Source organism: Chenopodium quinoa, unplaced genomic scaffold (assembly GCF_001683475.1).
Source record: "Chenopodium quinoa cultivar QQ74 unplaced genomic scaffold, ASM168347v1, whole genome shotgun sequence".
Taxonomy (NCBI): Eukaryota; Viridiplantae; Streptophyta; class Magnoliopsida; order Caryophyllales; family Amaranthaceae; genus Chenopodium; species Chenopodium quinoa.
In genome coordinates, this window is record NW_018744633.1 from 3,069,141 (window position 1) to 3,095,774 (window position 26,634).

The following is a 26,634-nucleotide window of genomic DNA, read 5'->3' on the forward strand; positions in this document are numbered from 1 at the left end:
TTTGCTTCAAAAGGAGATTGTACAGAAACTTTTGCACATCTATACCAAATATTAGAACCTATTAACACAACATAATACACTAGCTAAAAGATTGTCTTTGCATAAAAGAGAAAATATTTTTAAAAAAAAAAAAATCGAAATACCATAACACATTACCTATTCGGGAGCCTTCGAACCTCCAACTCCATAGGATTCATAACACCCTTTTTCACACATTCATGGCATTCCCCCCTTTTGAATTATCTTTATTTCAATTTCGTATTGTTTTTCAAATTAGATTAGGTTTAAGAAAAAAAAAATTGTTTGATTATATATATATATATATATATATATATATATATATATATATATATATATATATATATATATATATATATATATATATATATATATATGTTTCGGTTGAAAACAATGGGACCTTGCCGAAGGTCCACTAAAATGGAGAAGACTGGATTCGATCCAAGCTGTGTTGGGCCGAAGGTTTCCTGCACAGTGAACACACGTAAACTAGCCTCGGGGGTGTTTCCGAGGAAGGCCCCTCCGATGCTAAAGTCAGTACAATGTGTAAAAAGGAAGACACTATGCAAGAGAGTTTGTAGCTTGAGGCTTTTTTGGAGTATTTCTCAATGCAAGAATGAGCATATGAATTGCAATAATCCGTGTATGAGATAATGTATGTGATGATGCATGTGTTGTTGTGTCTGATAGTGTATATGATGTTATGAGATGTCAATATGAGGGCTTTTATACCTCATCATGCTTGGAGAGGTTGGGCTTTAGCCCAATTGGCTTACTTTGTGGGCTGACTTTTGACTTTTGAGCAATTGGAGAGTTGAACCTTGACCTTGGGCTTTTAATTGGATCATTTAGTGCTCCGGCCCAATTTTGACTAAATTGGACCCAAACAACTTGCCCCCCAGACCCGATTTGGAAGAATGACGGGTCGGGTTTGATTTAACTCAGAAAAGGAGGGAAGTAAATGATTTAATTGATCCAAAAATTTGAATTTAAACCGTAATTAATGAGATAACAACGGTTAATGATTTGCGGAAGTTGGACGGATAATGGGCAGTTTAATCACAAGACATGTGTTTAATGGTTACTTAGTGGGTACTTAAGAGAAATTAAAGCACAGACTCTTCGTATCCCGTACCTGGAGGTATAAACAGAGGCGCGTCATTCTCCTCACTTATTCACCAACACAAACCCAGAATTCTTCGAGAGAGAAACCAAGAACCCGCATCAAAACTTCGCAAATTCCCCCGAGCATTGAGCTTAGAAACTGAGACTTGCCACTACGAACTCGTAAATCGGCAACTTTCGCTTCAGATTAAGGTAAATTCCTTTGATTTCAGTTTATTTTTCTTCGAATTCGAACTCCTTCCCCCTTTCTTTCGACTTTTCACTTCGAAATAATCCATGGCAAGAGGAGTTAGAGGTAGAGCCCGTGCTCCAAGAAGAGCAAGGCCGATTCCCGATCCTAGGAATAGGATTGGGACCTGGAATGGTCAAAGGCCGGAGTCTGTCCCTGCTGAAGGGATTAGGGCGACTCCCCTTTCCTCGGCTCCTCCTCAAAGAACGGATGAGCCGAGTGCTTCTGGACGGGACGATGAAATCCCCGCTGTCCTTTGGGATATCCTCCCTGGGTTTTCAGAGTGGGAGAATGCCGAAGTCGCTTCGGCCATGATAAAGAACCGCCCCTACTCATGGTGGGTAGAGAACGCCGATCAATATCGATTTGCTGAGCAAATTGAGTTGCACTACGGCATTTTTGAAGCTGATGGATATTGGTGCCGAATGCCCTCAGCATCCGATAGAATCCATCGTCCACCCCCGGGGTATGTGGGGGTGTACACGAGACAGCTTCAGTATGGGCTGAGGTTCCCTTTGGACGTTTTCGTCCGAGACTTGCTGATCCATTACAACATTTCCCTATGTCAGCTAACCCCCACCAGCATCCGAAGGGTGATGACATACTTATGGGTCTGCAAGTTCTTCAGATACGTGCCGAACCTGCACTGCTTCAGAAAGCTCCATCGGCTAGTGCCAAATATTCAGAGTGGGCACGGAAGCCATGGTTCTGGGTGGTATCGGATTGAGTCCCGGCCCCAATACTTGACCATGTGGCCAAATGACTCTTCAGACAAGGACTGGAGAGGTCAATGGATTTGGGTTAGGGCACCCACAGATCCGGGCCACCCTTGCGTCTTCAGCGCTCCCCGGTACTTAGCTGAGCCTGATCCCGAAATGGGAAGTCTAGGTCCCCCCGCAGATAACGGGGCGGATCCGAACCTGGATCAGCAACATATCTTCGGCAAGCTGCCGAACCCGGGGGGGAGTGGTCGAATGCAGCATATCCCGGAGACTTGGCTCCCCGATACGCATTACGTTTTCCAAGAGAATATGCTAGCAGCTGTTGGCCTCAGCCGAAAGTTTAAGGATGGTAAGCTTCTTCGGCTGGGGCCGAGGCTTTTTAACTACCTCTTTTTCTTCTCTCGCTTTGCTTTTTTATGCTGTGCCAACATATCTGAGCTAAACTTTTTCCCTTTCCTTTTTTCAGAGCGAGACGAGACCAACGTTGGTATTAACTACGCTCGTCTTGGTGTTAACCGAGAGCGAGTTGTAACTGAACGGGCCCCGTCTATCACTGAGCCGAGGCATAGGGAAGTTCATCTGGACTCTTCCCACTTCCAAATTGAGGCTGTCGCTCTGTATCAGAGGCAGAAGCCTTGGTGGAAGAAGAGAGACCCTTGGTTTCAGCTGCTGAACGAAGAAGCTGAAGCTGCCCGCACAGCCGAAGAGGTTGCACGGGTACTTGAGGCTTGTGAAGGAGGAGAAGGGTCCTCCAGAGCTGCTGAAGCCGAAGCTGCAGCTAGAGCAGCTGAAGAAGACGAGGCTTTGCTGAAAACCTCGGTGAGCTTTCAGACAACTTTTTTCTTTTCTTTTTTTTTTTTTTACTCACACTCTTCTTCCCCCCTGTCTGTTACAGTCTGAAGAGAGTAACAGACACAGAGAAGGCAAAGCTCCTGTTCGTCCCGAAGATCAAATACAAGAGTCTTCAGACTCAGATATGGACGAGCAGCCCCTTCTGAAAAGGCGCCGAAGGATGGCCATCATCGGCCCTCATGACTTTCAGCAGAGGCCGATGACCATCGGCGTCGCAATAAGGGAACCTGAGGAAGGCAATGGATCGCCGAGGGTTCCCCAGCCAACACCCCAATCTCCTCAAAAGACCCCTCCGCCACCTCCTGAGATGGAGGTGGATCAGAGGACTCCCGAACCTAAGGGAGGGGTCCAAGAAGAAATCAAGGAGAGTGCTGCTGAGCACGGAAATAAAGATGCCGTGATGTCAAGTGCTGAAGGCTTCACGGCAGATATCGCAAGAGAGGTTGAGGCCTTCGTCCTCACCCCTAAAGAAGAGGAGGTCATAGTACTTGACTCCTCTGAGAAGGACGATGCTGAGACAACCAAAGCTAATCAAGCTCCATCGTCGTCCTTCCCTTCTTTCCAGACTCTGCATTCTGGAGAAATGGGTTTCTCGGCCCCCCGAATTCCAATCCCAGATCACATCTGGGACCTCATATGGGGTCAAAACCGAGAAGGAGCTGAAGCCTACTTCGGCAGTTTTGCTGGCATGTCCGAAGTAGACAGGGCAAGGATCTGGTCGCTGAAGGCCACTGCTGGGATGGGCGAATCCAGTAGATCAGTTCCTGACCCAGCCAGGTCTAACCAACTGCTGATGATGCAGGTAATTTTCCTTCATTTCCTCCGAAATTCAGCTCTATTTTTTTTTTTATTACTTATTTTTTTTTTTGTCTTCCTGTTTTCAGTTCGTGCACAATCAGACTCTCACTGTAGAGCTGATTGATACCCTACAAGATAGGGTAGACGCTGCTGTGCACGAAAGGAAGGTGGCTGAAGAGGAAGTTAAGCTTGCTAAGCTGAAGCAAGCAGCAGCTAAAGAGAAGCAGCAGGAGGTTGAGGAGTACGGTAAAAAAGCTGCCGAAGCTCTGAAAACCTTCTGCGATGCTATGGAGATGGAGGTTTTTCCCCCACTGATGGAAGGGGAAAAATTCCTCCAGGAGCATATGGGAGTGGACGTCTCCAAATTCAAGGCTGCTATTGAGAGCCGAATTCAAGAAGGAACTGCTGCACAAGCTGAAGTGCAGCAGCGTCTAGAGGCTCTTGAAGCCAGCCGAATGGCTGCTGAAGAGTTGCTCTTGGCCAAAGACGTCCAACTCTCAGAGGCTGCTGCTGCTGCTGAAGCTCAAAGAGCTAAATTCCAAGAGGCTGAGGATCAACTGCTGATCCAGAAAGTTGAAGTGGCCCAAGCTCAGACAAAGGCTTTCCAAATTCAGCAAGAGCTGAATGAGCTGAAGGGGTCCTCCTCCAAAGTCGCTGAACAGCTGAAGAAATCCAAGGAAGACTTGGAGGAGACCCAGAAGAAGCTGGCTGATGCTGAGGCTTCACTCAAGGTCCGTGTTTATACCCAAGAGGAATATGAGATGGGTTTCAGAAACGGATTCCGAGTATGCCGAAGACTCTGCCTTCATGCTGAGCCGAAGCTGGACTGGTCCAAATGTGCTGAGTGGGTCCAGAATCCCGAAGACCCTCACATGAAGTATGCAACTCCAGCTGAAGCTGAAATTCTTAAGGCTGAGGAAGCCGAAGAGGAAGCTGAAAGACTGGAGTTGGAAGCTGAGCAGAGGGAAAGGGAGGCTCGGCAAAGTGCAAAGCCCGCCTCTTCTGCTGCTGGGGCTGAGGCCACCATGGGACTCAACGCTGATCAGTCTGATCCTCCGGCTGAAGCATAGGAACTCGGGCAGTCGTCTTCAGAATCTTGCGGTTCATCATGTGCTTAACTTTAGACTTGCCGCTTTCTGAGTTTTTTGCCTTGTTTTTTGCTTCAGCTTGCCTTGTCGTACAGCAGTTTTATTTTTTTGCTTATGTACGTATTTCGGCAGCTGTTATTTTCCGCTTGTGGGCGGCTGCCGATACTGAATTATTGAACTTGTAGCTCAATATTTTTTCTTCAGTTGCTTTATTTTTGAATGCTTTACTGTTTCTTTTCTTCAACTCTGCCGAACATAGCTGCACTGCGTGCTTCTTGCCCCCACAGAAATTGAAGTATGACTTTAGTTGAATAAGCAATTTCTGAACTTCTTCAAAATAGATATCCGAAACACAGGGCCAACTTAAGGTAATGCTTCTGGGATACAAGTCTTACTGAAGATTGACTGTCTGAAAGTTGGATATCCGAAACACAGGGCCAACTGAAGGCAATGCTTGGGATATTAGCTTTCTGGGACTAACCTCTTTAGAACAAGTCTTACTGAAATTTGACTTCAGCTGAAAGACCAGCGTTCTTAAAGAAGACGTATATCCGAAACACAGGGCCAACTTAAGGCAATGTTTCGGATAATGGCTCTCTGGGATACAAGGCTCAGTTAAGGCAATATCCCAGGATTGTCCATGGACTCGTGTCTTTGGAGAACAGGTCTTACTGATGTTTGATTTCAGCTGAAAGACCAGTGTTCTTTAAAAAGACTGAGTTTTGTAAGCCATCTGAAACCCAGTTACCCGAAGGCGAAGGTTTCAGACGAGGCTGATTTAAAAAGGCTGTTATCCTTGATTTTCTGTCTATCTTTGAAAAATGGATACCCGAAACACAGGGCCAACTTAAGGCAATGTTTCGGATAATGGCTCTCTGGGATACAAGGCTCAGTTAAGGCAATATCCCAGAATTGTCCATGGACTCATGTCTTTGGAGAACAAGTCTTACTGAAGTTTGACTTCAGCTGAAAGACCAGTGTTCTTTAAAAAGACTGAGTTTTGTAAGCCATCTGAAACCCAGTTACCCGAAGGCGAAGGTTTCAGACGAGGCTGGTTTAAAAATTTTCAACTGTTGCTGTTATCCTTGATTTTCTGGCTATCTTTGAAAAATGGATACCCGAAACACAGGGCCAACTTAAGGCAATGTTTCGGATAATGGCTCTCTGGGATACAAGGCTCAGTTAAGGCAATATCCCAAAATTGTCCATGGACTCATGTCTTTGGAGAACAAGTCTTACTGAAGTTTGACTTCAGCTGAAAGACCGGTGTTCTTTAAAAAGACAGGTTTTGTCAGCAATCTGAAACCCAGTTACCCGAAGGCGAAGGCTTCAGACGAGGCTGAATAAAAAACCCTCAAAGAGTAGATAGAACAAAGAAAATTTTGAAAGGATAAACAGTTGTAAATTTTATATAAATGGCGGCTCCAAGGCCTGTCATTAGTTCAAAATGTACTTACAAAGATTGTTCTGCCCCGAAGGGTTTACACATGGTATTTTTTCAGTACATCAGCATTCCAGTGATTCTTCAACTCAGTTCCATCCAACTGCCGAAGTCGGTATGTCCCTGGCTGAAGCTCATCATAAATTTCATAAGGTCCCTCCCATGTAGCTGAGAGCTTCCCATGGATTCGGCCTTTCTGAACTGCAGCAGCATTCCGAAGGACAAGATCCCCAATTTTGAGAGGCCTTGCATGGACCCTTCAGTTATGGGAGATGAGGTCTGAACTTATCCCGGGCATATCAGCTGCCGAGAAAGCAAACACATCTCTGTTATCCCGCAGGAGCTGAATAAGTTCACAACGGGTGTTAGGATCAAGGTCCATCCCGATTGTTACACATTTCTCAGCATCTCCTTCGGCCAACTCTGCTGTTTCAGTCTGTTGGTCCATGTCCATTGCTGATGGACTGGACTCTTCAGAATCTGGTCTGCTGCCAATGTCAGCAGGTGTCCCAGTCTTTGTGTTCTTCGGCTGGCTCTCTGAGTCTTTCGGCTCAGATGAAGAGTCAACCTTTTCCCTTTCGGGACCTTTTTCTCTGGGCACTGATCCTTGGGCCGAAGCACTTAGGCCTTTCGGCTTTTTTGTGCTTGGCTCTCTTTCTTTTTCTTTCTCCTCTTCATCCTTGTCGTTATCTGGGCGACTACTGGATGGCTTGAGGTAGTTGCACCTTCGGGCGTCCTTCTGGTTGCCCTGTATCCTTTCGGGGAAGCCGGCGTCTGAGACGTAAATCATCAGCTGATGATAAGTTGAGACGACCCCTTGGATCTCGTGAATTATGGGTCTCCCCAAAATCACGTTGTACACTGAAGGAGCGTCGATGACCAAAAACTCAATCATGACGTTCCGGGCTGCCTCATCGCAACCGATGGTGACAGGAAGCGTCACCTTCCCATCTGGATAAGTTGAAGCCCCATTGAACCCGGATACCGGATAGGGTACCGGCGTAAGGTGCTTGGGCTTCAGCTTAATTTGGTTGTAGGCCTTTCGGAACAGAATGTTTGCTCCGCTGCCACCGTCAACAAGGACCTTACTGACGTCGTGGTTGGCCACCGTGGCGATGATCACCAACGGATCCTCGTGAGGGAACGTAATCCCCCGGCAGTCGGCGGCTGTGAACGTCATGTTCGGCACCGGCGACTGGGGAGATTGAATGTCAGCGTTGTTCACCTGGTGAGTCAAAGCTCTAAGGTGACGCTTGTGCTCCCTCCGAGAGTATATTCCTCCCGAGATAACATTGATCGGAGGGAATTTCCCCTCCGGTTTTTTACTGTTTTTCCGAGGGAAATCAAGGTCCTGCCGAGGGTCCTTTGCTAACCTTTCGGATTCTTTTTTCTCGCGGTGATCCGCGATGTATTTTTTCAAGTATCCCTTCCGGACCATGTCTTCTATCTGGTCCTTCAGCTGGATACACTCTTCAGTGTTGTGGCCCGAAGACTCGTGGAACTCACACCACTGATTTTTATTTTTTCGCTGATACCACTCTGGGAGTGGTCTCGGCTTTCGGTAACTCTGCTCCTCCTTCGTCACACTGTAAATTTTGGCGCGTGGAAGAGAGAGCGGAGTGTAGGACTCGTATCTGCCTGTGTATGAGGCAAACCTGTCCTTCTTTAGGTCGCTGGCCGAAGATGGCTCCGAGGCCTTTGATTTTCCCTTTGCCTTATGGCTTTGGCCTTCAGACAAGGGTATTTGCCTCTGTTTCCCTCCCCCGGATTGAGGTTGGGTTTTTGCTTTATTCCATTCTTCGGCTCGGATGAACTTATCCGAAGCACTAAGAGCTTCCTCCAAGGTCTGCGGGGTATGCATGACCATGAAGTCTAGGAATTTTCCTGGCTGAAGGCCATTCTGCATTGCAAAAACAGCTAGCCCCTGGTCCAGCTGAGAGACGCTTGATGACTCGTTACTGAAACGGGTCAGGTAGTCTCGGAGGCTTTCAGTTTCCCCCTGTTGCAGACCCATGAGCTCTGCGGTAGTCTTCTCTCGGCGGTTTGCCGTGGAAAACTTGCTTCTGAACTTGGAGGACAGATCATCCCAACCTGTTATGGAGCCTTGCCTTACTCCCTTGGAGATCCACGCTTGCGCGACCCCCTTGAGAGTGGTTGGGAAATATTTGCACCAAGTCGCCTCGGATCTGGGGCAAAGATGCATATGAGCCTCATACGAGGCCACGTGGTCCTTCGGATCCGTGGTCCCGTCATATGTGATATGCGACGGTATTTTAACCGTGGGTACGCGCTCTTCTAGTATCCATTGCTCGAATGGTGAACTAGCGGGAAGCATAATGGCCTTGCCCTTGTTCCTGGCCGAAGGGACCGCGCTCCGCCCTCTCAGAGAGGTAGGAGTGGTTTTCGTCCCTGGCTGGGAAGTCTGGGCCTCGGCTGCAGGGAACGTGAGGCGACTACGCACGCTCGGTTCCTGGCCGCCGAGTCGGTCAAGGACGCTTCTGCGAGCAGTCTCAGGTTCCCGGCGAGTAGATTCTGGCCGAGAAGCTGAGCTGCTGCTCTTATGCGCTGCTGGTCTTGAGGATGAGGATCCTTTAAATAATTGAGAGTTCTTCTTCCTCTGTTTTTCATTTTTCCAAGAATCCTCCTCCCACTCTTCCAGTTCCCGGAAGGAAGGAAGCTTCCCACCGTCATGGTCTAACTTCCTCCGCTGATGCCGGGTATGCGGAGGAGTTCGATCACGAGGCGGTGGCATATTCTGTGCCCTCATTGCCTCCATGAGTACTGCCAGCGCTCTTGCCACCTCCTCCGAACTGGGCCCCGTCAAAGGGGTCCCCGGCCGAGTGTGGTAATGAGGCCGTGCAGCCGATGGTTGGCTTTGGGACACCGAATATGTCCTATGATCAGACTGACCCCTGCTAGACCGAGAGTGGTCCGGCCTATATTGAGAGTCATGCATTATAGGAGATAGGGAATCCTCCTTGTGTGATCCTCCCCCCGAGCCGGCACCCTTGGGAGAGTTCCGGTCCGGCGAGGGCGATGGTGTAGGGGTTTTAGGCTTTTCGCCCGCTCCTTGACGGAGGCTTTTGCTCTTGCGGTTCTTAGCCATGGCTGCTAAGACAATTGCAAGATGATCTTGGTTAGGAATTTGGCTTAAAGATTTTTGAAAGTCTTCCCCACAGACGGCGCCAAATTGTTTCGGTTGAAAACAATGGGACCTTGCCGAAGGTCCACTAAAATGGAGAAGACTGGATTCGATCCAAGCTGTGTTGGGCCGAAGGTTTCCTGCACAGTGAACACACGTAAACTAGCCTCGGGGGTGTTTCCGAGGAAGGCCCCTCCGATGCTAAAGTCAGTACAATGTGTAAAAAGGAAGACACTATGCAAGAGAGTTTGTAGCTTGAGGCTTTTTTGGAGTATTTCTCAATGCAAGAATGAGCATATGAGTTGGAATAATCCGTGTATGAGATAATGTATGTGATGATGCATGTGTTGTTGTGTCTGATAGTGTATATGATGTTATGAGATGTCAATATGAGGGCTTTTATACCTCATCATGCTTGGAGAGGTTGGGCTTTAGCCCAATTGGCTTACTTTGTGGGCTGACTTTTGACTTTTGAGCAATTGGAGAGTTGAACCTTGACCTTGGGCTTTTAATTGGATCATTTAGTGCTCCGGCCCAATTTTGACTAAATTGGACCCAAACAATATATATATATATATCAAAACTTTGTTTGTTATATGAAACTTATAAGTTATTTTGTAAGTATTTTATATGTATTTTATAAGTATTTTTTACACTTATATACCAAACTTTGTTTGTTATGTATATGAAATTTATAAGTTATTTTATATGTAATTTATAGAGATGTATTAGATGCATATGTTTAAGCATATACTATATGTGGTATTTTATTTTATAAAATCAGTGTCGTTATTTACAACTGATTATTTTGTTATTTTGGTAATTTTTTAGTTATTATTTGGATTTTAGGTTTGGTGTACATCGGAAAAGGTTGTTTCTTAGCTCTTTGGTTGAGGTATATTCTATCTACATTGGTCGTGACAAGTTCAGAGCTTTGCAAAATCTATGGATCTGTAAATCTCAACTCTTGGTAATACATATTACTGCTTCAATAGGGAAATAAGTGATGCTTTTAGAATATTAGATGGGAGCAAAAATATACCTCAATTAGATGATGGATCTCTGGTGTATGATGATTATGATTCCTTAAAAATGAAAATTGATATTAAAGACATTGAATCTTTTTTGTGCATTAAAGGTTACTTAAATTGAGATGATAGGACTCTTTGACACACGATATTTTAATAAACCTTTATGTTTATTTGTTAAAGGTTAACATAGTTTTGCCGCCATCTATTAGGGTCTGTTCACATCTACTGAACTGAGCTGAACTGAACTAAACTGATTGGAGATGAACTGAACTGAACTGATTGGAGCTGAACTGAACTGAATTGGGCTGAAATTAATATTTTATGAGAGAGTGAACTAAACTGAACTGATTGGAGCTGAACTGAACTGAACTGAATTGATTAAAGCTAAACTGAACTGTAATTAATTAAGTAAATGTGAACAGACCCTTACTCTTTTTGTGCACCAAAATAGAAAACTGGTAAAACTTTTAAAGTTTTTTCAATATTTTATGGTAGTATCGTTGCTCCTCATGATTACTTTGATTATACTAGCCGGTACAATAAAGATATTTTTTGAGTTTTACTTTTCCAAATGAATGCAGAAAATCCAATGATGAGAAGTGTTGATGGGTGATAAGATCAATGGTTGTTTTGCCAATAGACTCGACACTTGTTGTTGGGTTAAATCTTTCTATTTCCGTGGGATATAGTCAAGTTTCATTCAACTTTTCAATGTATGTTCGGATTGGCACAAATGATTTCAGTATGGAAAGTGAAAGCAAGGATTATTCAATTCTTATAAATGTAAAATGGGTAGACTTGGAAGTAGTAGTTTAAATCATTATTAATAAATTGTCCACTAATTTTAATGTCAAATTCATCATCAATAAATTTCCTCTACCCGCGTAAAAATGAATAGAAAGCTCTTTATAATAATATTTATAAAATAACAAATTACATAATTTTATATATATATATATATATATATATATATATATATATATATATATATATATATATATCTCGTACACATCTTTATTAAAACTACTAGTTTAGAAAACGTGCCACATATGATAAGTCCAAAAAAAAATAACTTATTAAATTTCATATACATAACAAACAAAGTTTGATATAGGAAATTAAATACATAAAATTTATTTAAATTATAGATTAAAAGGATAAATAAAACAAAATATATTTTGGGATAAAAAATTGCTAATTATTAGATGGTTTTTTTCAGAACGCTAACTATTAGAGTTTTTTTTTCTTTCTTTCTTTCTTATTTTTTTTTTTTTTTTTACAGTTTTTTACGAATTATCTAAATTAAAATAAGTCGTCGCTATTGTGTACAACCACTATATAAAGTCAAAAGTTGGTTTGTTTCTAAGTAAACCTTTGTTTAGTACACCTTATTTTTACAATTTTACTTATTCCATACTTAATCAGAAAATCTAAGTTCAAAATATTTATTCCAAAAAAGAAAAAAAATTAATCAATATTATGTCCATATTTTGGTAAATAGAAACTGTCCAAATTATATCATGATTCGGTAAGTACTCTAAATACAATGAATCATGTGTTATAATCTTTATATTATAGTAATTGACATTATAAGAATTTTTTTGAAAGAATGAATTTGAAGTGAAAAAATAGTACTAAGAAGTGACATGTGTCATTCCCGGTGTCTGTTTTAGTGTATATATATATACTTATATTGAGATCACACTAACTTGATGCAACAAACCTTTAAAAAATGTACAACAAATACTAAACACGTGTAAAAAGCTATCATATTGTATTCTAAATCAAAACCATAAAAAGCATCAATAATAGGTTTTAAACCAAATACAACCCACAATTTCTCTTCTTTATCATATTTTTTTTAGAAAAGTTCTCGATCATATTTTGCCTCTACCTCTAATGTTTTAACCTTTTCGGCTATTTCAATATTAAATTCATGATTTGTGAAAAAAAATTTACCTACACATTGCGAAGAAAAATGCTAAGCGTACAAAGATGTTTACGACATCAATTAGTGAAAAATCGTTACATAGAATTCATTTTTTCTATTTGTATTAACGTTAAATCAGAGTATTTCACTTTTTTATTTGAAGAGGTAGAATTGGAAGAAGATGATGGTGCTTTTGCCCATGATTATTGTCATTTGCAAATTGACCAATAAAAAACAACAATAAGACAGAAGGTTAAAAAATACCGTAAAAAAAAACTACCGAAGATCTGCAAAGAGAAATTTAACTTTTTCACAAAAAAAAACCAAAAATCTAAGAATTTTTTGTTTTTAATGGAAAAAAAAACCTCCTAAATGGTTTACGCCTGTAACGAATTGGATATGGCACATTTACCATGTCATCAATGTAAACGGACAAAAGTGTCCCTTAATAAATGATGAAATAACAAAAGTGCCCTCTAGATTGACATTTTGGGTTGATCTATTATATTAACATTTTAGGTTGATCCATTAGATTAACATTTTAGGTTGATCCATTAGATTAACATTTTAGGTTGATCCATTAGATTAACTTGTATTTGCTTTTTTTTTTTTTTTTTTTTGAAACAGTATTTTATTTATTTATTATTATTATTATTATTATTATTATTATTATATAATAAGTTATATATAAGGGTTAGTTGTGTCTACCACAAACATAACAATAACGAAAGAATATTTTTCAAATACTAGTTGTGGGATGCCCTAAATAGCCAAACATTGAGGAAAAGGTTTTGGATGAGCGAAGAAAAATGCTTTTCCTCTCCTCATTTTCCGGGAAAGAATGGTGAAGTTATTTTAAGATCAACATTAATGAATGATCTATCTTGTTATATTGGATGTGATTTTGAAGGAATTGTGTCTTCATCAAGTGCAATTATTAATATATGTATTGGATCGAATTATGGAGATTATTAAGTTTATTCTTTTAGGTCTTTGTTGTATTATAACTAGAGGTATTAATGATCTTTGAGTTAATAAAATAGGCCCAAACACTAGGAATGTCAATGAGGCGGGTCAAGTAGGAGACCCGCCCCATCCCCCCTCCCCCAAAGTGGGGCGGGGATGGGTCTCGGTTTAGCGGGTGATGGGGCGGGGATGGGGATGAAAACCATTCCTGCCATGGGTGATGAGGCGGGGTTGGATTTTAGCTTGTACCCGCCCCACTTCGTACCCGCCCCATCCCCACCTTATACCCTCATCTATATATCTTTTAAAACAAAATTCTATACTTTTTTACTATTTTATAAAATATTTATGTAAAATATAAAATATTAATTATAATACTTCGTAATACACTTATAATATAAAACAAAAAAAATGTGTAATATTAAGAATGATTTTTTTTTTTTTTAAAAAAAAGTGATTTATATTAATTATGTAGGATTGTGTATTTGAAAGGTGGAGGTTGGGTGGGTCTTGGGTGGGGATTAGGTGGGGGTGGGGCGGGGATGGTTTTGGAATTGTATCCGTCGGGGCGGGGATGGGGATGAATTTTAGACCCGCCGCGGTGATGGGGATAAGAATGAGGATGGGGATGGGGATGGGGATGGGAATGAAAATGTTAGGTGGGGATGAGGATGGGAATGCCAACATCCGCCCCGCCCCATTGACATCCCTACCAAACACCCATTAAAACGGATCCTATAAGTTCTTACTATGTGGTTTATTGAACATAAGAAGAAAGACCCATATTGGGCCCTCCCCCTAAGTGGTTGTCCATATGGAGCTTGAAGGGTTTGGGGCTTGCTTCCTAGTCTAAATATAATATAATTATAATACATAGATAGTTTCTGTGCCTAGGATTGGAAATAAAGTTGATCATTCAACAAACCCTAATCAACAAATACGAAATCAACTTTCTCTCTGTCCTTCTCGTCTAACTGCATGTGTATGTGGTGGTTCGTGTGGTGGCTGGTTGTCCGTGGAAGTTGGTGATCACGGTGGTTTACCTCTCTCACCCGACTAATACAGTATTAGTGGATGTTCAATAGAAATATGTGTGTCGAGTAAAGGAGTAACGCTGAAGGTTCTATTTCTCAGGGAATTCGTAGTTAATTGTAACGTGGAATTCTCGCTTCAAATGTATTATGTTATGCATGTTGATCCAGGTGCGAACGAACAATATTCGTGAAATTACACAATATAATAACTAGATCCTTATAGTGGTGTATAGCCTCTTACATAATACATTTGATCATAATAATTTGATTATTTTGATGTCCATGTCCATAATTTTATAGTTAATTAAGAGGGGCATGATTTAATTATGGGTGAGTCAATTATTATTTCTTTAAATGGTGATTTAACTTTTGGAACATTTAATATGATTTTTTTGTCAAACTTGTAAACTTTGACCGTAATTGTCATTAATTTGTAAAAGACAATAATTGCCCCATTGTCAATCTTGTTGGATTAATTTCATTATATATTCTATTAGAATTGAGTTTTTATATAATTAGTACGCGCATGAAAATAGAGATTTATATGTTCTAAATCGCATGTTAATGATCGTGAAAAATTAAATAGGGCGAAAAAAAAAGAAAAAAAAAGGACAAAGAGAGTATGTGATGTGGGCAAAGAGAGTATATATTTAATTTGATAAATTTTAATTTATTTAATTACTAGTTTTGTGCCCCGTGCGATGCCCGGGTTGTTTATGTATTTTTAAGATAAAATTATTTTATAATTCAATTTGATTGAAAATAGAATTCTAATAAAATTATTTATCCAACGTGGTACGACACTTGGCGAAAAGTTAAAACACTAAATGATGATGTTGTCTTGTGGCCTAATTATAAGTTTATTATTTGGTATTTTATCGGATATAAAATTCTAAACAACAAACTTATTCTAAAATTTTATCCTAATTTGATTGAAAATGGAATTTTTAACTAATGTTTTTATCTTATAAAATCTATCTAAATCTATCAAAGGTGGCGCGACACTAATTTTTATCTTATTAAGTCTATTTAAATCTATCCAACGTGACGTGACACTTGGCGAAAAGTTAGGATGCCAAGTGTCGCTGCCTCGTGACCTGACTAAAAGTTTAGCTTTATATATTAGTTATATGATTTTTTTCTTAAAAAAAAAAAATTCTAAAAAGAAGGCACTTTTTTCCAATCTTATGCTGCTTTTTTACGCAAAGTGGATTCACAATTATTGATATCACTGGCTTCTTTCGGCCCATTCATAAGTTTAATCTTTGACTACCAAACGATTGTCATATTTAGCTTTAAACAACACATCCTACCTCCGTTAATGTTACATGCACTTTAGAATATTTTAAATCTCACAAATAATACTCTAAACTTGTAGATAATATTTAAAGGAGGTAGTTATTGTTTGACGACTTGGCCAACACTCGTTTATACGGAGTACTACTACAATTCGTCAATTCTGATTTGAGGGATTACTTTATACTTTGTATTAGATTCCTTAATAATCCGTAGATTATTGAATCATAGCTTGAAAAAATCCCAGCAGACATGCATGCATGTATTTGATGAATGCATGTGATCCATGTTAATAATTTTGGCTGATTTGTCAACAAAATCTATCACTCATTTAAATATTCAAGCTTCGCACTCCTATTGGCCAAGCCCTTAAATAAAGTAGGATTAAACCTTTAATTTAATTAAAAGGATCAAAATTAATTTGATTGGTACAAGAACATTTCTTATTATATACTCTAATAGAAATTAAAATATATCGGATTTATTATTTTATAATTTAACAAAATAATTTTTTATGATCTTTTTAATTAAATTATATATATTATATATATATATATATATATATATATATATATATATATATATATATATATATATATATATATATATATATATATATATATATATATATGGGATATCATTAATTTGTGTTTGATTGGTGGCTAATCAAACAATTTATTCCATAGATTATTTGATTGAAAAACATGAATTAATATTATTAATAATTAAATATTATTGTCATCCACGAATGGGAATTGTAAGCCTTGAGTTAACTTGTGCATGCATGCAAGAAATGTTAATCCAAGTTATTAAGTGATGGCTCCCACTTAAACACTATCTTAATAACTTATGGGAGTAGTACTTTGAGGAAAAAATATTACTTCTTGAAAAGTTAAGTTAAATCACATGTTTTATATATAATTCAATTACTTGTATATAAATTGAAGTGTTAGATATAATTGTAGAATAAACTTTTCTAATCTTGCCATAACTAACATTTCATCTAACTTTGAAATTTTGGGTTAGTGATCTCTATCACAAACATGATGGTAAGAAAGTACTATATATTTTTCCAATTTAAATAGAATAAAGGAAAAAGAGAATACTTAAAGTTACAAAGTGTTTAGAAATTCATAAAAAAGTTACAAGTATAATAATAAGTGACAATAATCATAGCAAATAACCAAATACTCAAATAGTAATGAGTTTTTTTTTTTTTTTTTTTTTTTTTTTTTTTTTTTTTTTTTTTTTAATCTATCTATCTATTGGTATCAAGACTATTAACATCTAAATATGTTCAAGTTACGTTATACAAAATAAGTTCAAATAATTAAGATAAAATTAAGTTTCGCTGCAAACTCACTCTCATTTAATACAACCTATAGTAAAAATAAATAATGTTACTTTTTTTTTTTTTTGAAGGAATAAATAATGTTACTTTGTACATTGTAAATTCAGTCAATATTACTTTATGCTTAATCCTACGTATATCCCGTACATTATTATTTTTCTTAAAACAAATTACGTAGTAATAATCATCGAATACAACAAACACTTTATTTGCAAAATTCAAAGATCTAAATTCACCATTGACAACTTTTTCTCTCTCTCACATGTTATTTTTATTTTTCCCCAAAACAAAAAAAAAAGTCCTAGAAATCCACGAGACAAACAAACAAACAAAAACAACCATCCATTTCATCACATCTATAAATAATTATAATTAATCCTTCTTTTCTTTTTCCACCCAATTAAATCACTCCCTTCGAATCCAATTCCCACCACCACCACCACCACCCCCTTCTCTAAACCTCCATTTTCTCTCTCCTCCCTCCATTAATGGCGGCCGTTGAGAGAGACCCTCAAACCACCTACAACTCCCGCCATTTCTCTCTCTTCATCAAATCTTGTTGCCCAAATCCCACTAACCCTTCTCACTCCATTATCATCCCTTTACCTCCTTCCAACAACAACAACAAATCCCCCAAAAATTCGATTAAAACCTCCATTTCTTCTCTTCCTGATGATCTTCTCTACGAAATATTATCTCGAATCCCGCTTTCTTCTCTTCCTGCTATCTCCGCCGTCTGCCGTCGTTGGGCCCACCTTGTTCACTCCCCCTCTTTCTCTCTCCTCCGTCGGAACCACCGTCTTCTTCATCGGACTATTTTTGCCTTTTCTACTTCTTCCGTTTCTACCCTTCGTCCTTTTGTTGATCAGAAGTGGAAGCTCCCTTCTCAAAACGACGCCGTTTTGGGTGGTGGTAGTGTTCATTTTCACACGGATTTCTCACACGCGCGGTTGGCTGTAATTGGGAGGAAGATTTTTATTATAAATCGGTCTAGTGCGTTAGTTTTTGATCCGTGGACCGGGCTCGTGAAGACCCGGTCTGGACCGTTGGTACCGCGAAAACGGTTTGCTGCTGCGGCAGTTTGTGGGAGAATCTACGTGGCAGGAGGGTCGTTAAGAGCGTCTGACGTGGAAGAGTATGATCCCCACGCGGATGAGTGGCGCGTGGTGGCTCACGCGCCGAGGAGGAGATATGGGTGTGTTGGTGTTGGGGTGGATGGCGTGTTTTACGTCATTGGTGGGTTGATGATTGGTGGCGCGTCGGAATTACGCGCGGCTGAGGCGCGTGTTTGTGCTAGCTCGATGGATTTGTATGATGTGGTGGCGCGTGGGTGGTTGAGGAGCCGGGCGGTTCCCGGTGGTGGGTGTGTCGTGGCGGCTTGCGGGGCGGATGGTTGTGTTTACGTGTTGGCGAGCCACGCGGTTGAGTTGTCGTTTTGGCGGTTTAATGGACGGAGGAAAGGCGAGGGAGGTGGTGGCGGGTTTGGAGAATGGTGTCGGATGAGGAGTCCGCCGCTACCGGCACAAGTTCGGCTCGACGGGACCGTGAAGTTTAGTTGTGTAGGGGTGGAGGATAAGGTGGTGTTGATCCAAGTGATGGGGTGTATAGATGATTTATTGAGGAGAAGTGGGAGGAATGTAAGAGGATATAAAGAAGGGATTGTGTTGATATTTGATTGTGTGACTGAGGAGTGGAGTAGAGGGCCTGATTTACCTGAATTGGTTCAAAGGGCAGCTTGTGTTTGTGTTGAATGTTAATTAAATTATAAAATCTAGTACTAATAAATTCTATGTTAAATTATGTGGTACAATAAATGTGTGTAGTACTAATTCTTGATCATTTTTGGAAACCAATTGATGATGTTACTATTGTTTTTCCATTTATAGAGAGAAATTTGGAAGTTTATTGTAACTTGTAAGAATTGAATCAAGTGTGACGTTTCATACCATTGGTTGATTTATTAAGTGTTAATGTTGATTAATGGAACTTAAGTAGAGGTTATTTCCATTTCCCGTAGCTTATTTGCACAATAAAATTATGGAGCGACGTGTTTTTTATCATAAACATAGCTTACTGAATGTTATTTTATGTAAGCTATGTTTATGATAAAAGTGCTTAGTACAACTAAATGAACTATTGTAATTAAAGTTTGTTTGATATACTAAAACAGCCTTTGCATTATTGCAAAAAGGTATATCCAAATGGACGAAATGCCAATATAATGAGTAATTATTAGCCGCTATAATGAGTAATTATTAGAATATTAGCCACTATGATGAACAATTATTATGGAGTAATTCATTTCGTGATAAGTTATTAAGTCCTCTTTAGAATTGTACTCGGTATAAAAATAAAAACAACATATTTGTATATACGAGTATTATTGAAGGATTGATAATGTGATGTACTCGTGTTACGAAGTATGTAGGGCCTGTTCTCATTGACTGAATTGAGTTGAACTGAGCTGAACTGAATATTTTATAAGAGAAGGAATTTAGAAGCTGAACTGAATTGAACTGAAATGAGCTGAACTAAACTGAACTGAACTGAATTTCAACGTAAGAGAATAGACCCGTAGTATGTACTTTCGTAGCAATATCTACATTGAGTTAAAGAACCACTTATTACTAAGTATAGATTTCTACTTTTAAGACCGAGAACAAGCAATTAGGTTTTACCATTATATTGTCAAAAATTGCATTCATTTCTAAAACTAAGTGTCCTACCCAAGTTCCAATCAACAAAAGTTGTGCTAGCCCAACCTCACTCAACTTCTCATTACACCACTTGGGCACGTGACTTTCCCCTCCACACCACGCTACGTGTAAGATTTGAACATACAACATCTAATTCTAGAATTAAATGTCTTACCATCAATTCATGTGATATTTCAAGTTGTATCATTTCATTTGAATACAAAATATTTATATGAAGCAATTGATTATATTATACGAGTAACAAATTTAATGACCCGAGGCATCGCCTGACCTAAATATTGGTTCTAACTTCTAATACATACTATTATATTGAAATTAATTGTCTTTTTTAACGCAATTTTTGACAATTTATCTCAAATTACCCTCAATATAAGTAGCAAGGAACCAATTTTAGAGTACTAAAGATGAATAACCTTATTTAACTCGACAAATTTTTTAATCAAACCTTACAATTACAAATCAAAGTCGCACAATCTGAACACCAAACTTTCGGGGTGGGATCGTGAATTCATTAATCAACATTCGCATCATCATCTTCGATAAAAATCGAAACTTTCAATTGAAAATTCGAAAAACCCTTAAAAACCCTTGTTCATCTCTCTCATAAATTCTCCTCCATTTTTGAAGAAACCTCAGAACAACAACAACCATGGATTTCCAGGTGGTTGTGCTAGCTGGTGGCACTTCCAAAAACCTTGCCCCTCTTGTTTCCAAGGTTTTTTCAATTAACCCCTTTTCTTCTAATCCCATTTTTTGGCTTTTAATTTGATTAATTTAACAATTTTTATCTGTAAATTCAATTTCAGGAGGTACCCAAAGCATTGCTTCCAGTTGGGAATCGTCCAGTAGTGTCTTATGTATTGGACCTTTTGGAACAAAGCAATCTCAAGGATATTATTGTGGTTTGTTTTTATAATTTTAATTGATTGATTGTTTGTTTGTTTTCAAAATTAATTGGGGAAATTGGCGAAATTGGGGTTTGCAAAATGTTTGTTTTTGTGTTTTGTCTTTAATTTGATTGTAATGATGGGGCGGTTTTGTATATTTCAGGTGGTTGGAGGTGCAGATGCTGCTGTTAAAGTTGGTGGATGGATTTCGAGTGCTTATGTTGATCGTCTTCGTGTCGAGGTTAATTCCAAATCATGCATTTCACTCGTGTAATGATTTCTGGGTTTTGTTCATGGTTTCTTGTGATTATGCTACTTTAGACAGTTTGTAGTGTTACCAGAAGTTACCTTCTGGTGTATTAGTGGAAGCTTTATGTGAATGAATGAAGTAGCTTTATAGTTCTGTGATGATTTTCAGTTTAGTGAGGTTTTGAATTTTCAATTTAGGGTTTAAAATTATTTGTTTTAGGTAATTGAGAATTCAGTTCTTTGTGGATGCTTGTAAATGTCATGAATGTTCCATGAGGGTATTGAATTCATGGATCACTTGATCTTATAAGATCAATGAGAGTAATAACAAGGTGCCTTTTGACATACTTGCCCTGGTTCTGATGTCGAACATGATTCTAGAATCTCTGTAGTGATGTAGGTATGGAGGCTAAGAGGAGTGTAGAGCATTTGGTTTATGGGTTTGAAATTTGGATTATTGGTTACCTAGTCATTGAAGAAATGGAATAAAAGGGTCATTTGTTTTTTTTACACAGCTCTGTTTTGGCTGACATTAAGGAATTCTAAATTTGCAATGTATATTGGAGCTACAAGTTCATATCTCCTTGATTATAATACAAGGTCAAATCTCCATTCTTTAAAGTCTAAATTGAACAGAGGTCGTTAAGATGCGGGGAACATTCTGAGCAGCATCAATTTCTTCTCATTTTATGTTTGAGGTTATGAGAATAATGGAGTAGCAGTCTGATACAGTGATTAATCTGATATATGATTATAATGCTACTACAACAGACAACTTTATCTGTGTGGATTCATTGGGTTAGCAGGAGTTGAAGCCTTGAAGGCGAATCAGGGAATTATTAGCTTGGATTCTGTGAGATACGGTCCCCTCTATGGCTTTATCTAGTTCTTAATATCCAAGCATTAATAAGGATTTCAAAATTTTAAAAATAGCTTCTATCTTCTCCCTTTTTTAGAGTGTGGAACTTTCAGGGTTTGACCTCCTTTTTTGTTTTCTTGGAAGTTACGGGTGGGATGAAGGGATAAGAAGAGAATTGCAACTCTAGTAGTGTATTTAGAGGTGAAAGCTTGACATTTTGCTGATACTGGAGGTCAAATTCATCATTTTTAGGCTCTTGGACGTGATTGGTGGATAATCTTGATTCTCTTGCTGTCTAGATTTTGTGGTGCCACTTCTTAGGTAAAGGACAATCAAATCTTAGAGTGAACTTGTTGGCAATGTAAATGATAAGTATAATCGTATGTGATGCATGTGAGCCATTGAGACATCTTGATTGAATGCTGTATGCAGTTAATGATGATGATGATGTTCATTTTAGATATCTTGGTATAGGTATATCCGTTTATGAAACCCTTTGTCATTTTTCACACAGATGGCATATTTGGGTAAACATTGGCAAGTGGCAACATTGACATACTGACTTCCTTTAAATCTTTGCAGACAATTAAACTGCTTGCTTCGATACTCAAACATCTCATAATATAGCCTTTGCCTGATTTTTCATTTTCTTTGAGCTGCAGATCTGGTTTTCTATGGGGAAAATATAAAAACAAATTGGTAGATAGAAAAAATATATACAAGTATCTACTTCTTCCATTTCTTATTAGATGACAGACTTCCTTTTGGCGCACATATTAAGGAGGAGTGAAATAGAAAAGCAAAGGCCTTATCCCACTTTTATAGTTTATCCCACCTACCCTTCTCCTTGTTCAATGAACTGAACCAGCAACCAAGGCCCACCAGGCCACCACCATCCGGCCTTTTTTCTCTACCTAAGCTGCCGCCACCTTCACCGTTGTCTAACCTTAGCTTCTGCTCCCCAATGCCGCTTAGAATCCAGATGCATATCGCCTTTGTGCAGCCTTGCACTTTTTATATATTGGTAAGGAATCATGGCAAATATCGTACATGGGAGGCTGGTAGCTTCTCTTCGATGGAATATTGATTTTCCTAGTGTGTGTGTTTTTTTTGTTTTTTTTTTTTTTTTTTGGGGTGGGGGGGTGGGGTGTAACTATGGCTGAGGGTTGTGTGTATTAGAGGGAGGTGTAACAAATGTGTATCTCCAAGCCTTTTTTAGTGGCTCCGATCATAAGTGCAGTTTGGCAGTTTCTTTCTTTTTAATCAGTTGGAAGAGAGTCATCTATATTGTTTGATAAATGGTCTTTCTATTCTTCTTTTCCTTTTCCCCTTCTTTTTTCTTCCTTTTTCTTTTGTATGGAAGAAATTTTTGGTAAATGACATCATTGAGTTTTCCAGCTTACAGAAGGTATTTAGCATTCGTAAGTAGATCACCTTAATGCCCGTTCTCCCCCCCCCCCTCCCCCCCCCCCACACCCCAAAAAAAAAAAAAAAATGAAAAAGAAAAAGAAAACCTTAGCGTGGTTTGTTTCAAATTTTCAACGAGTAGATTATGTGATATTTTGATCTTATTCAGGTTGTTGCAGTTCCCGAGGATAAAGGAACTGCTGGAGCTCTTCGTGCTATTTCACGCTACTTGACTGCCAGTGACATTTTGGTAAGCATTAGTCTTGTGACAGTCTTTAGCTGCAGTGCTGAGATCTACATTAGTTTTCTGTTGAAATGACCTATACCCTATTGTTATATTGTATAAGGTTTTTCTGTTAGTATGATATTATTTCCCTCATAAAAATGTTTTTGTTTAATGTTGTTAATCTTTTGTTCACTTTTTAATTTCTGAAGGTGGTAAGTGGGGACCTTGTTTGTGATGTTCCTCCGGGAGCTGTGGCTGCTGCTCATAGACGACATGATGCGGTTGTGACTGCAATGCTTTGCTCAACCCCTGTTAGTGGATCTACAGAATCTGTATCGTCCAGTGGAAAGGATAAAGCAAAGAAACCAGCACGTCGCAATATTATAGGGTTGGATGTCACAAAACAATTTTTACTGCACATAGCTGCAGGTTTGACTTTTGGATGTCTACTTGCTTGGATCACTTATATATTAGTTAGATTTTGCTTTTATATTGGTTCATTAGTCCTGGGTGGTTTTTTTCAGGCACTGAGGTCAATAAAGATATGCGAGTTCAGAAGAGCATACTACGTGCAGCTGGACAGGTATTCTTTCCCTGTGAAACTGTTGGTTATTTTCTCTAAATATGTTGGCCAAGGAACCCTCAGAACTTGTTGCCTTCCTGAAAGTAGAAAAACAGTAAATATTTTCTGGTATATACATTTGATTGAATTGATTCTGTCTAATATCTTTCTCTTCTTTCTTCCAATCTTAATAGATGGAGATCCGAACTGATCTTATGGACGCCCATTTATATGCTTTCAAAAGGTTTGCATTTTTCATCCCTTTTCCTTTTGTACAGGAGAGAGAGGAGGGAGGGGGGAGGTTTAAATAGGCTGTATTACATTCCTTTAAATGACTGTTCATCCATCATCTTTGCCTTGCTATTGTTGAAGATCTGTTCTTCAAGAAGTTCTTGATAAGGATCTTGACCAGAAAGAGAAATTTAGAAGCCTAAAGCAGGATGTGCTGCCTTATCTTGTCCGGACACAACTGGTGAGTGTGGTATTTGCCATGAGACGCATGCTATATTGTTTGTCCAGTTGTCCTAACACATGGATGTTTGATGATACATGGTAGCGATCAGATGTTTTGGCAAATGTGACTCTACAAGCCGAAGAAAATGGGAATGGGATGCTCCCATCAAATAAAAACCAAGTTATGCTCTCCCAACTTTTAGCTAATGCTTCTACCCCAAGTTTCCATGAACTGTTTGCTTTGGGCCCTAATGGTTTTGCTCGCACTGCTAGAAAAACACACAAATGCTGTGTTTACATTGCCAGCAATGACAAGTATTGTGCACGCTTGAATTCCATTCAAGCTTACAGTGACATCAATCGCGATGTGAGACTCTATCTACACAGCACCAAAATTTTCCATTCAATGCTTGTATAATTTATTTATTTCGTGTTACTTACCTTCTGTTCAATGGTCTTGACTTCTTTGATAATTTCAGGTCATTGGAGAGGCTAGCCATCTATCAGGGTACACATTTTCTCCTCAGCACAATAGCATTCATCCTTCTGCTGAGATTGGATCAAAGACTACAGTGAGAATGATCGTTTTTGTTCTCTTTTCTATTCTTTATATATAATTGTCATTTGCCTGTACGCTTATAATATTGTTTTGTGAAATCAGGTGGGACCGTATTGTATAATTGGTGAAGGTTCACAAATGGGTGATAAATGTAGTGTTAAACGGTCTGTCATCGGTCGTCATTGTCGGATAGGTTCAAACGTTAAGGTATGCTTGTTTATTTTCTCATACCGTTATTAGTTAGCTGTGTATCACATAAGATGACTACATCCCACAAGGCCTTAAGGGGGAAGTGTCTTGTAAGAATTCTTTATGCGTCCATATTTTTGAGTTAAAGTTGGAACAGTATGATGTTTTACATATATTTCAATCATCACAATCCTTGCAGATCGTGAATTCAGTGGTTTTGAACCATATTACTATCAGTGATGGCTGTTCGATCCAAAGCTCTGTTATTTGCAGTAATGTACAACTACAAGAGCGTGCGGTTTTGAAAGACTGCCAAGTAAGGGCTTTTGTCTTCTCATTTTTGTATCCCTTATCATCTACTCGTATCATACTTTATATTCTTTTCACATTAAGCTTTGAACTTCCCATACTATACCAGTTTCTCAATTATTAACTCTAAATTTGCTGAACTTGTCTAGGTTGGAGCAGGTTATGTGGTCACTGCAGGCAGCGAAATCAAAGGGGAGTCTTTGGCAAAGAAATAGATAACTGTCTCTGCCCGAGTTTTGTTTTGTGCACTTGTCTTAGAAAATTAAGATACTAGGCTGTTGCAGTGGCAAATGCGAGGGTGCTTGGTTAAATTTTGTTGTATTAATAGAAAACTGAATACCAGCTAATATCAATTTTGCTCCATAATCCACAAATTGTGCTTAGGTTTTGCTTCATATATTACAGTAAATCATTCTTCTACCTATGTCATAGATATCTGATTTGTTTTATAGGTTTTGTGAATTTTTTTGCAAATCATTAAATTAGCACAACCTCATGTATTCTTGTCCATTTTACTTGAATGAGCAAACTTACTTGCAATGTTACAACCTAGTTGTATAAACTAATCAAGAGGATGTGGATATCACCAATTGGCGCGGCATAGCTTGTTTGTCACTTGAACAATTAACATAGGCAAAATTTCCATCCTCTCTCTCTCTCGTCCAAAACTCTCTTTTTTCTCACATTCCTAGCTCTATTGAAGCACATGAATTGAGCCTCAGCTCCACCATTGATCACCTTACGTGAAAAATCAAATCCAAAATCCACACTAGCCGAAACTATTTTATTATGCGGTGTTTAATTTTTTGCAATAAATTTTTTTATTAGGCTGATTCTCACAAAAAATCGGTTAAACATTATAATTATAATAATTATTATTATTGGCGGTGTTAGGTGATAGCTAAAAGTTGATTGTGTTAGCTGATTTTGACTAATTGATTATATTAACTGATTTGACTAACTTATTTTATCAGCTTATTTAATACAGAGTAGTCAATAAATACCTTTCGTTTCAAAAAAAAAATAAAAAATACCTTAGATTAGCTTATTTAATAGTCAATAAGTTTTTTTTTTTTTTAAATTTTATTAGTCAATAATCAAATGAGCTATTATCACGGTTAAATAACACTGTACCATAACGAAACCACGTTAAGGAAAGAGTCAACACATGTCTCAAAAATGGAAAACTACATC

At 38.8% G+C, this 26,634-nt stretch overlaps 2 protein-coding genes across 2 annotated transcripts; both read left to right on the top strand.

Moving 5' to 3' along the window:
- The first annotated feature begins 17,080 nt into the window (after window positions 1-17,080).
- Window positions 17,081-19,014, top strand: LOC110701008 (F-box/kelch-repeat protein At5g26960-like). Its single transcript, XM_021878584.1, has one exon. It carries the CDS (start codon window positions 17,512-17,514, stop codon window positions 18,778-18,780), a length of 1,269 nt encoding a protein of 422 aa, XP_021734276.1. The 5' UTR covers window positions 17,081-17,511; the 3' UTR covers window positions 18,781-19,014.
- Window positions 19,015-20,132: 1,118 nt separating this feature from the next.
- LOC110701009 (translation initiation factor eIF-2B subunit gamma-like) lies at window positions 20,133-25,864 on the top strand. Its single transcript, XM_021878585.1, has 13 exons — window positions 20,133-20,455; window positions 20,547-20,642; window positions 20,791-20,868; window positions 23,312-23,392; window positions 23,578-23,797; window positions 23,893-23,951; window positions 24,125-24,174; window positions 24,303-24,402; window positions 24,487-24,750; window positions 24,863-24,955; window positions 25,045-25,149; window positions 25,331-25,447; window positions 25,590-25,864. Exons 1-13 carry the CDS (start codon window positions 20,390-20,392, stop codon window positions 25,653-25,655), a joined length of 1,395 nt encoding a protein of 464 aa, XP_021734277.1. The 5' UTR covers window positions 20,133-20,389; the 3' UTR covers window positions 25,656-25,864.
- The last annotated feature ends 770 nt before the right edge of the window (window positions 25,865-26,634 follow it).